The 12,029-nt window shown below is 46.8% G+C and overlaps 1 protein-coding gene across 11 annotated transcripts in view; it reads left to right on the top strand.

The window, feature by feature from the left end:
* Positions 1-12,029, top strand: part of UIMC1 (ubiquitin interaction motif containing 1) — a 39,163-nt gene that overhangs the window by 8,394 nt on the left and 18,740 nt on the right. For 8 of the 11 annotated variants that reach the window (XR_008239480.1, XR_008239481.1, XM_052816182.1 and 5 more), the window contains 3 exons: positions 3,174-3,264; positions 8,461-8,585; positions 8,929-10,086. Coding sequence is in view for 9 of the 11 variants with exons in the window: in XM_052816182.1 (XP_052672142.1) it covers positions 3,174-3,264; positions 8,461-8,585; positions 8,929-10,086 (1,374 nt within the window). In the remaining 2 variants the exon portion in view is untranslated. Of the gene's footprint in view, positions 1-2,076; positions 2,798-3,173; positions 3,265-7,127; positions 7,959-8,460; positions 8,586-8,928; positions 10,087-12,029 lie in introns of those variants that run through there. The other 3 variants (XM_052816188.1, XM_052816185.1, XM_052816189.1) reach the window with 3 other exon arrangements.

The raw sequence follows: 12,029 nt of genomic DNA, 5'->3' as shown, positions 1-12,029 counted from the left end.
AAAGCATTTTTAAAATGGGAACTTGATTTCCTGCTGTCTGGTGAAACCAAGCAGGTTAAAAAAACAAGGAAGAAGAATAGTGGCTGCCTTCCACTAAATGTGTAGGGAACTTTGGAAACCTGTCTTTTTCTTGATCTGTGTACAATGCTGACAGTGAAATTGCTCATAAGAGAGCATCATAAATTAAACTGCAGAGCCTGACACACAGGAAGAGAATTTGGATTCCTTCTGGCCATTATGCTTTAAATTGACGGCAAAGGAGGAGAGATGCTATCCAGGCTGGCACTGAGCAGAGGTGCACAGTTCCCACCTCGCCTCCGCTATAATAATTAGTTTCCTCTGGAAGTTGTGTGTTGGAGATGACCTTGTAACTAAGAGTATTGGCCGCAGTTTGGGAATATTTTAATTGATTAAGATTATTTTTGGACTAGTGATCTTATTAGAAAGGCAGTTGGTTCAGTGGCCCCCTGAGTTCCTATTATCCTTGTAGACAGATGAGCATTAAAAGGTTGGGTCAGAGAGAGCAAGCCCTGTTGTCTTCTCTGAATTTTCTTGGCCCCTTCTGTTTCTACCATCCATGCCTGCATTTATGCAGAGCACTCCAGGGCCTGCGGGGCTTTCTCCCAGCAGAGGTACAAACAGCCATAAATCCTAATTAAAAGGTATGTTTTATTTTCTGGGTTTAAAAATAAAGAAGATTTAAGAATTCTTGGAATTGAGATGTGTGTGTATATTTTGGCCCATCAGGATTAATTGGATTTGCTTCAGTGGTTTGGTGTACTGTGGCTGTTTGGTAGAATGCTGCTAAGCAATTTAAACATCTTTCTCAAATGTATGAGGTTCGTACAACACGTGTCCTGCAATAATTTTGCTCCTGCCACTGTTGTAAATGTCGAGATTCTTCAGGACCTGGCACGGGGAACCAAGGCACATACTCGGCTGCGTGGTGAAACTGGGCAGCCCGCCCAGCACCAGGCATGCTGTTCCCCTCCAAAGCCCTGGAGGTGTTTGAGCCCCGTCTTGTCCTGTGGTGCATGTTGTAAACGTGTGTGTCTGTGCACAGAGCAGACACTGGCAGCCATGGAAAGTTTGGTGTGCTCATAAATCACATCCATGCCCTGGAAGAGAGCTGCACATGAGAGTGTCAGGGTTGACCTTCTGGCAAGTGCAAGAGTGATGAGGGGAAGATTGATGTCTAGAGAGAAGAGCTGGGGATTTACAGAGCCTGCTAGGATTAAATTGCCCCTGTCTTAAGCTGGAGTAGGTTTAGCAACGTTAGACGGGGCTTTAGGGGAGAGGGGGAGAGCTTGTGCTTAACCTCCTCCAGCATATAATCCTAGTGTGATCCTGGTGCGATCCCACAGACCATTCCCTACTCCCTTAGGTGTGAGCTGCCCGCAAGGTCCACATGGGGCTGCTGCTGCAGACCCAGGCAGGGCAATTCATAGTAGGAGAACCAGTGGTTTATGGACAACTGTGGAGACGGGTGATGTACCAGGGCCCCGGAAGAAAGAGGGTTTTACCTGCTGAGCATGAGCTAGGCATCCCATCTTCCAGCAAGAGGAGAGAATCTGGCTGTGAAGCAGCCTTTTGGAGACACAGCAGCAGATCTTAGAAATGGTGTACCAAAACCAGGCTGGGCAGGGAAGAGAAGGAATCGGTCAAAGGAAAAAAACCTTAGGTGTGAGCATGAGTGTGTGTGTGGACTTGCTGAGCATGATTGCTGCCTTCTTGTGAGCTGATTCTCAAATCAGTGGAAGTGAGGAATGGTGTAGGTATTAGGGCACGTAAAAGCTGTAATGTATTAGGGTTTCAGGAAACCACTTAATAGTATGTCTTGCAAAATCTTAGTTGGGTAAATAATTCAATTTGGTCTAGATAGTAACATTCCTGGATTGAAATCCTGCTAAAAGACTGTCAGCAAAAGCTGGTGATGAACAGGAGAGGCTCATTTGGGGGAGATGTAAAGCTGAGGCCAAGAGGCCTCATCCTCATTAATGATCTGTAAGAGGGAGCAAGTGGTGTATATACATTAATAAAATCTGCAGATAACACTAAAGCTGGAGATGTCTTAAACAAAACTCGGCATAGAGGTGCAGTCCAAAGAACTTCACAGGTTCAGAAACATAGGCAATGGACAGCAGAAATTGATTACACTTGAAAATAATCTGTGTATCCATTTGCATTAAACTAGCCCAAGCCACATGCCCCACCTCGAAGCCCCCCTCCTGGCACAGGAGGTGGTATGAGGCACAAGCATGTGGCCAGTTAGCCATGAGTCTCACGGACAGCAAAAACAACTGCAGCTGCAGACGGAGCCGTGTGAAGCCCTGTCCTGGCCAGGCGTGGGTCTCTGCCTGAAACACTGGGTTTGATTCTAATCCTACCTGATTTAGAGAGACAAATTGGAAGGGGTCCAGTGCCAGCCTTCGGTAATGTGTATGCCCTTGCTTAAGCTGTTAGGACGGCAACTTGCATAAATGTGTGCCAATTAAGCCTGTGACCATTCTTGTTGCAGTCCGTGTGCTTAAAGCAAGATGCACTTAGGTTGTTCTTGTGGGCGTTATTCCGGGAGGCCTTGAGACAACACATTTCTGAAGTATTCAAGCTTCAAAAATGAAACACTTGTGGCATTACAGTGAGAGAATAGCACAAGGAATAAATACATCTGGCTCTCCTGCCTTTGGGGTGCATTAGCATGGGTCCCCAAAAATGGCTAGGATTCTAGTTTTGTCACCTGAAATTGTCTGGGCAGAGTACTAGAAGCTGCACGACAGGAAACAGTCCTGGCTTACAGGTGAGCAATGTTCAGTTATGAAAAGGTTTTGTTTTTCTGTTTTGAGTGCTTACAAATACTGATGTTTTAGCAAGGCCAAACAAATTCTCTCTAAAAGCATGGGCAGCAGGTGCAGTGCATGGTGGTGACTGGCATGAAGTCTATTGTCTCTCCTACTTCTCTGTTTATGTCAGTCTGTAACTCTTTTTGCTCGTTATGCTTATCACACAGCTTTTAATAGTTACAGAATGTGATTGAATTACGTTTGAAATTCAAATTTCACACAAATAGAGGCTTCTTCTTGAACCAGTGTTTGTGTCTGAGTAGTGGCGGGGGGGGGGGGCTGGTAGTATTTCTTGCATATTGTACGTACTCACCATATTTTTTTCCATTACAGCAGGAGTCAAAGGAGGAGAGTGGATTGCAAAAGAAGAGAACAAAACAGCAGCTGGATAGAACGAAGTTTGCTGCTAAAAGAAAAATTGCACGTAGGTCTCGAGTGTGGGGCTGGGGAAGTAGACAGGTGCTGAGCAGCTTCTGCTGTTTGTGTTAAATATTATTTCCCTTGCAGAAAGGCTGTGATGTGGCTGGGGATGCACAGCTCTTGGAGAAGACCCTTCTCAGGGGTAAAATTTGCCTTTCTGAATAGGCACACTATCACTTGTTTTCTCCCAAGGCAGCATGTGCGCAGACTGGTGCACTTCCAAAACAAGTGTGCGAGGGTGTCAGTACCTCACTGGGTTCCAAAATTGGTTGAAGCTGATCTGAAAGCACTGTCAGTCACAAACTGCTTTCCCGTTCAGGCCCCTCTGCTGCTGTCTTTCCCTGAAACATCATGATGCTCTGACCTGGCAGTTGCAGCTCGAGAAAGATCTGAGTTGCAGCTGACAGTTATCTGAAATCATCGGCTCGTAGCACGGGAGCAGCCGGAGAAGCCAGCATCGCTGGGTATCATAAGGAAGGGTGTTAAGAACAAGATATTTCTTTTACGTCATTTTGCTGTTATATAAAGTGTTGGTGCACCCGCATCAACAGCGCTGTGTGCAGTTCTGGTCTCCGCATCTCAAGGGCACAGTCGAGTTAGGGGACATCTGGAGAAGGGCAACCCAAGCCATGAAGGGGAGGGAGCAGCTGCCTTACGAGGAGCGACTGGAAAGCCTGGGGCTGCTCTGTTAGGAGAGGAAGGTGGGATCAAAGTTCATTATCAGGAAGGCAGTGCCTCAGCTGAACACAGAGCTGTTGTTTGCCAGCTCCTTCAGCCAGGGTGCAGTTGGTGGAAATAGCAGGAGATGGGTACATTTAAAATGGGTGAAGGAAAATAATGCTTCACACAGCATGTAGTGAACTCCTGGAAGTTTTTGTCACAGGAGGTTGTGGAGGGGTCAGTATGAGCAGCTTTAATAAGGGATTAAATGCATTCATGGACAGTAGGTCTATAAACAGATGCTAAAAGGAACAGGCTGGGATGTTCCCACTCATATTCTGCAAACAGCATTTCTGGATGCTGGGGATATACAAGCAGAAGGGACCACTGAGCATGGCCAGGCTTGCCTGTACTCCCTGTACAGCGCCACTTGTTACAGCAGCCAGGCGGGTGGACTATTGCTCTGCCCCAGCGGATCCACGCTCATGTTCTTGCGCTCTGCAAGGCAGCAGTCCATCTAGCATGTTAAATTCAGAACATTTTAAAATGGGAGAGATGTTGTCTCCTGCAAAACCCAAAGCAATCACTGAACAAAATGGAGCACACCAGTGCTCTGCAAGCAGCAGCAGTTGGGCTTTGTCAGTCCTCCAAGGGCTTGTGTGAATTAAATTGTTTTTAATAGAGGCCTAAGGCCATAGCATGAAACAGCCTGGCTCTTTGTGGGAGTTGAAACCCACTGTGCCTGTCTTGTGTCAAACAAGTAAGATAGCAAAGTCAGAGATGGGGGAAGAGTCCTCTTTTTCTTCTTTTTCTCCCAAAAGAAACAACACCAAATAAAAGCTGACCCCCCCCCTTGGAGATGCAGTTAAAATGTGACCAAACATATGGTGCTAAGAACAGGGAGTTGCTGAAGTTGGATGTCCTCATTGCATCATTGAGTGCACTGGATTTTAGGAGCTGGTGCCGTGCGAAAGGTCTTCGGAGTGCGCCAGAAAATCTGTGGGAGACAGGGCCGGCTCTCTAGCCTTAATGGAGGAGTTTTGCTGCATTTCTAGATGTTGAATTCTTGATAATAGTTTTTATTTTCCTGGGGCAAAAGCTGCCTTTTTTTGTTAGTGTGCATGTCTGCCTCCTCGAAGTGCAGGAGTTTGGGGGTGCCTGGTGCTTCTTGGTCAGAGAGCGGTCGCTTGTTTAAGCACGTGTGATGGGTCTGTTCTCTCATTAATGGGAAGCTATAATTAGACTTTTGGTGTTTGCTTTTAGGCAAATTAAGATTTGAAGTAGTAATTATTTTTCTCAGTGTCTTTAAATAAATTCTTTGAATTGTGAGGCAAATTGGTCTTTTGTAAAGATTCGGTGCTTCTGGGTAGAGTGAGTTCTTTCTCCTCAAAACTGGAAAATTTCAGATATTTGCAGGCTCTGGTTATAAAGCGTATCCTCCCATTTTTGCTTTGTTGTGGTTTTATTCGTTTTAACCTAAAGCCATAACTAAAATATATCTGTGACGTTTCATCCTGACAGGATAAATGGAAATACAAAACCTAAAGAAGTCTGTCTCTCTTTTTCTGGAGGAAGTCAGTGCTTTAACACATATTTGAACGTTTTTACTGTAATTGCACTTTGGATATGTGAAAATACTGAGATCCCCATTTCCATTATTTTTGAGTAAATCTCTTATTAGTAAGTGTTAGAACTACAACTAGTGGGGTTTTGCATCTAATTCACTTTGCAAATGTCAAAACCGAACATAAATCGCTTGGCAAATTGCCGTATTAGCATTTAAAAAGGCTCTGAAATGGTTTAATTTGTTTAGGGCTGCAATGTCTTAAAAACAGTTTCTCCCTGACCCCTCCTTCCCATCTGTGGGTTTCTTGGATGCCCTGGTCCCCAGAGAGGCACTGGGATTTCGTGCTGCTTTGGGATGGACGTGTGGCAAGTGGATTTTAGAGTGTGAGACGCAGAATTCCCAGCCGGAGGTGCTGGCGCTTCCCCACCCATCAGTGAGAATGGGCTCCTGTGAGGCATGTGATGTGTTTGAGCTGAGAGTGATGGAGCGTGTCTGTCCAGACAGAGAGGGGTCATTCCCCCCAAAGGCTGTGGGAGTCCCTGCCCCGCTGGCATGTTCTGGGAGCATGGCTCACCTCTGCTGCATGCTTGGTGTTTGCTCCCGGAGTGCTCCAGAGGTCTGTTTGCACACATCGGTAGGGGGCTAACGCAACACTCTGGATTTCTAATCATCGTAAATTATGACTGGTGCAATCAACATCAAGTTTAATAAAACGCACGGTGCTGAGAAGTGATCGGATGTGGAGCACAAAATACTGACAGCTCCGGACCGCTCAGCTTAAAGCAGGTCAAGTCTCCTGGAAGGCATGAGCAGAACTGCTCTTTGCTCTCTCCACTGTAATGCCAGGTGGATTTAAACTCGAGATTTCCCTGTCTCCAGAGCACCTACTCAACTGGAACGTGCACTAAGTGCATCTTGTTTGTCGCTGGTTTCTTTGCCAGAGGCAGCATTTGTCTGGCACATTCCCTGTCCCCAGAGGGGAAATTGCTGTGCCAGGGAGGGAGAAGAAAACAAAATGTACAGTAGTAACTCGCCAAAAAAATGTTTCTTTTTATTAAGCTTCATGGATGTTGATAGCCTGAACTGGTGAACACTCAGGCCCCCGTTTTAATTTAAGCACGTGGAAAGTCTTGTGTTGTGGGGCATTGATCACGTGCACCGGTGTTCTTGCACATGTCGGAGTTTGCAGGATCTGGCCTGATTGCTGTGATGGTTTGGGCAGGGAAACAAATCAGCACACACTTACTGAATGATTGGGAGGTGTTTGTATTGTGGAAATGCTGCGTATTATTGCTGTTCTTGGGGACGGGAGCCTTCTTCATACACTGGACTGTTGTGTGCTTTTCATTAAAAGATGCATTATTTTTTTCCTGGTCCCTCCTGGCTGTAACATCATAGAGTGACTTTGTACAAGGACAAAAGATCCCCACGAGCCCTGAGTGCACTGCAGTCTGCCTTCACTTCAACCTCTTTCTTAATTTTTAAAGAAATTAAAAAACAAACAAACAAAAAAACCCCAACCTAAAGCTAAGTGCTGATTTAGTAGGACATGTAAAGGAATCTATGGCTGGTAATCAGAACAGTCCAAAAATGCTTCAAATCCTGCTTGGGTGGGGGAAGAACCAGCCTGCCATTAGCAACGAGCTGGGGGAAGGGCAAAGCAAAGCCAAGCCTGCTGCTGTGTGGATGCACCTCAATGCAGTAGTGCCGTGATGCACGGACTGTGCTAAGACCAGTGCAATCCCAGGCTGCTTCAAGGGAGACTGCACTGCTGTATTTTGGTGGCAGCTGGTAGGACGAGGATGGGTTAGAAAATGGGAGCCTGCAGCTTCTGAATGCATCTTTATCTAGGGAAACGTCTGTCTCCAAAACTGGCTGCAGTGAAGGCATGTTTTGTGCTTGGGCGACCTTCCTGTTCAAATTGCATCTCTTAAAGCTCTTCTAGCCCATCAGAGAGCAAGCCTTTCGGTTCATGCATGAGATGGCGCGTACAGGATTCTGCCTGAAGGAGGGAGCGGGTTTTGAAGGAAATCTGTCAATTTGTTTCGAGTGAGAAGATGTATTTTTCAGCTCCTGAGAGTGCTGTTGAGTTGTTTTCCAAGCTGCACTCCATTCTGCAGGCATTGTACATTTTAAGCATAGTGAAAGTGTTGGATTGAATCTAAGTAAATAAGCGTTTTCCAAAGTAACTAACTGCTTTCTTTCTAAATAGCCAGTCTCGGCTTCTGGTTTGCTCTGAGTGAGGAATATTTCAGGAAGAAATTTTCTGCTGAAGTAGCAGTTACAACTGTAGGAAACCTGTTTCCCATGCGTGACTGACTTAGTGATGCAGTGGAGCGGTGATGTGAGCAGAAGGGGGATGCATACATGTGAAAGATCCTCCATAATACCACCGAGCAAGTAACATTATCCTCCATAGAGCTTTCCACCTGCAGCTCCGGGGGAACAACATGTAGCTCTTTTTCTCTCGGGTAGGTCTCCTGTGGTATTGCAGGTATCTGTGTGGCAGAAGACAGTGAGATGTGCTATTTGGCTACTAAAAACGTGTATTAAAGAAGATGTGTTCTTTATTCTGCCTCGCTGCTGAGCCTATCCGATGTAAAAATGAGCACACTTTGGAAGTCCATCCTTTTCCTCTCTCCTTGAATGTGCTTTCTGCAGCTGTAGAGTGTGGTGTTTGATGAGGGCAAATAAAATGTCCTGTTGCAGTTAATATACCTAGGGAGTCAGAGTTTAGATTGCTGTAGAAAACCTAACTGAAGTTCCTGACTTGGGTTACCTTTTTCATTTAGTGTTGCCTGCTCTGGTTTTGGTGACACCTTTTCAGGAAAGCTGAGGTTTAGATGTTTTGCTCTGCGTTCCTCCTGGGGAGGTGGGATCCTTGGACGTTTCTCCCAACATGTTGGATATACATTGGGTGTTCACATACACCTGCAGCTGTGACTTGACATTGTCCTTTTTCTTCTGCTGTAGAGATGACTGAAGAGGAACAGTTTGCACTGGCCCTGAAAATGAGTGAGCAAGAAGCCAGACAAGTGAACTGTCAGGAAGAGGAAGAGGAGGAGCTCTTGAGGAAGGCCATTGCTGAGAGCCTTAATGTAAGTGTGCTTCTGTGAAGAGGCTTACTAGGGTTCTTCAGCAACATTGCTTTCTGTCCTTGCTTTGCCATACTGCACAAAATAAGGTTTTACTGTGGGCCTAGCTATTTCCAGCGCGAGCTGGAACTACAGCAGTCGCAGAGTAGTTGTTTTGTACCATTCCTAGTGGGAGGGGTGTATGAATTCTAACCTCCGCTGTCCCCTATGTTGGGGTACACAGTTCTGGTCAGGGCAGGGGGTGTCCTGCAGTCCAGGTGACAGCTGCCAGTGTGCTGGGGGAGCCCTTGGTATGCTCAGTGGATAGAGAACACACCTCTTGGAGAATCAACCTTTTGTTTTTCAGAGCTGTCAGCCCTCAGACTCCTCTGATGCAACCCCTCAGTTGTCTGCAGAAGTACTGGGTGCGCGAGGCCAAAGCCAGCCTGCCGAGAAAGAAGGCTCTGACATCCTGAGAGGTCTGGCACTTTGCCCTGACACCCCTCGCTCCAAGTGCAGCTCTGACTCACAGAGCGCCAGAGCTGATGGGAATGGACAGATGGATGTCGCCCGGAGCCCCCTGGTAGTGTTGAGGAGGTTAAGCCAGGAAATCGTTGAAAGCTCACTAGTATCTAGCATAATCGTGTCTCCGGGGAAGGGCCAGCCTGTGACAAGGTCAAGTGAAAAGCCTTCCTCACCAGCAAAAAGTGATTCTAGTAACATGTTACCCAGCACTCTTGGAGAGGACTTCATCTCTTTGAGTCCCACCTTTGGCAGGGTGACTTCAGACTCCTGGCGACTGACACCTCGGAGACTGTTCTCAAGCCCCTCCAGCTCTTCTGAAACAACAAGCCATGAACCAAAAGAGCAGCCCCTGCCCTGCACTGGCCATTCTGTGGGAGAAGCTGGTACCGGGAGCTCAGCCATGCTCTGGAAGAGCTGGACCGCGGAACAGTGTGGCAGCCCCAGGAGGAGTGGTGGAGGTGCAGGAACCAAACACACCTCACAGCCCAGGCACACCGCCAAAGTCTGTGTTTCTGCAGGGCAAGCAGAGCAGAACGAGGTGCCCGACAGCACCCCTGAGCTTTGCATACTGAATGCAGAGGAGGAGAAGCACAAGCAGGAGGCGGCGAGAGACACAGTGCATTATTACTGGGGCATCCCCTTTTGCCCCAAAGGGGTGGACCCCAACCAGTACACCAAAGTCATCTTGTGTCAGCTGGAGGTTTACCAGAAGAGCCTGAAGCAGGCTCAGAGGCAGCTATTGCATAAGAAGGAGTTTGGAAACCCAGTTGTGCCCAGTTCTTCCTTGAGCCAAAATGAGCTTGGGAAAGGAGAGCAGATAAGCAGGGAGAATGGGGTTGCTGATGATACAGAAGATGGAGACCCAGATGGGCAGAAGGAGTCCGAGAGCATCACCTGGCTCCTCCCTTCAAAGAGGAGGGAGGCAGAGAGTCCAGGGCACAGCATGGAAGAAGAGAAGAACTCCACTTCTGATGATGAACCGACCACCAGCTACTGCCAGGTAAGAGCTTTGCCACTGAGCAGAGGTTGAGCAGTCCTGCTCTTCTGTCCATTTAGGGTTCAGTCCCTTCTGCAAAGCAGGCACTGCTGTTTAATGCTCCTCTTAAATTCAGGGACTTCCTCCCCTAGCCACACAGCTTATTGTGAAAGGGACAGGAAAAGCATACAGGCCGATACCCAGCTCACAAATGGTAGGGGCCATCAAACAGCCTGGCAGTCGTCCATTAATGCACCACTGAGATAAAGACTTCCAGCTGACTTGTCCTTCTCAAAAGGGTGTAGCCTGCCAGTGTGTCAGGGTAGTGAGCACAGAGATGATGCTGACCACCGCCAGCTGTGGCAAGCCAGCTTATAAACCCATGGCTGTGTGTGGAGCTCTGCATTTTCCTTCGTAGACAGAAATGTGGCTTTTGTCCTTGCAGTGCAGCCTTTCCTTTTTGCACCTACATGCTTGTTTGCGTCCGTACGTGCTTCACCCTTGCAAGTGCTTGTGGTCCTGTGGTTGTGGCCAGGAGAGGTTCAGCATGCTCGCAGGCGTCTTCTGCCTGCCTGGGGTGATCTGTCATCACAGCCGTGCTCATCGTCCCTGTTCTGGTGGTTGGGCACCTTCTCTCCAGCTTGCTTGTTGGGTCTGCTAGACGCTAGGTGTCAGCCTCTGTCTCCGTCAGGGCTCTCTTGTTGGAGCGGAAGGCAGCTTTCTGTCACTGCTAAGTTTAAACAGATTGCTAGTCAGATGAAGTATTTATTACTGCTGTATTTTAGGTTTGTGTCAGCCTTTTCCAACCTTCATTTTTCATAATGACTTCACTCCCGGATCATTGTATAACTTTATCTTCTCTATGACTGAAGCCTCTGCTCTGTTGTTCCTGTTTTCAAGTGTATTTGATCATTTACCCTGGTGTTAGAAAGATACTTAACTTGTTTTGTGATATTTATATTCTGTCTTGTAATATTGAACGCTTAGGAAAAATGTCATGTCTGCATTTTCTGGTTGCAGAAAAAGAGCAGAGCAGCCTGTACTGAAATGTGACTTTTCATGACAGTGCTTTGGCTTGGTTTTAGCAGATACAGATTTAAACAAGCCTTAGAGGTGACCTGCAGAGGAAAGAAATGGACTTGTGCCCTTTTTCATTTCTTTAGGATAGATACAAAAGACCTGAAAGGTTCTTAAGGCAAACTGCTTTTTTTCTTCTGTGTCTTTTCCTTTGGAAATGGAGGTGTCATTAATCTGGAAGATTGGGGTGACTGCAGGTCTATGGAGGTGTACGCTAAAGCCCTTGGAAAGCTACAGCAGCTGGGAAGGGTGTGAACTTTTAATCAGTACTGAAAATTGTGGGGTATTTTTTTTATATTATCCGTTTAATGCTAATACCTAATTAAGTCTTGGGGAGAAAAGAGGTTTTAGTGGTGCTGAGTGGGAACTTGTAATGTACTCAACCTGACCACAACAGCTCTGTAAGAGCCATAGTATGTATGTAGATGTAGTCTTTCTGATACTTTTAAGGTGAAAAAATAAGGAAGGGAGAGGGGGAGCAGACTTTAAAATTTCAACCCTAGCCCAAAATTTGCCAATCTTTTATTTATTTGAGAGAGAATAATTTCTACATGCCCTTCCATCTGCCTTATCACACCCAGCTTGAGAGGTTGCTCCCTTTTCTCACCTCTCTGTGCAGTCACACACTGAGGCCAGTGCAGGTGACTTACTTGCAAGATCGATATGTTTGATGTTTGCTTGTGCCTTGTTTCCATTTTTTTCCTTCTATCAAATACAATTCCACCAGCAGTGACAAAGGAGGGGCCCAGAGCAGTTGTGTCGCTGGTGTGCTGCATTGCTTGGAGACCCCTGCTGCCTGTACTGCCCTGGGCCTTCCCCAGTGCCACCAGGGCTGCTTTGCTGGTGGGAGATTTTGGGCTGTGCTGAGGCTAGAAACCATCCATGGGGAC

The sequence above is a fragment of the Harpia harpyja genome, chromosome 20, assembly GCF_026419915.1.
Source record: "Harpia harpyja isolate bHarHar1 chromosome 20, bHarHar1 primary haplotype, whole genome shotgun sequence".
NCBI lineage: Eukaryota > Metazoa > Chordata > Aves > Accipitriformes > Accipitridae > Harpia > Harpia harpyja.
Note: the sequence above shows the minus strand (reverse complement) of the source record. Positions and strands in the feature narration are given on the sequence as shown.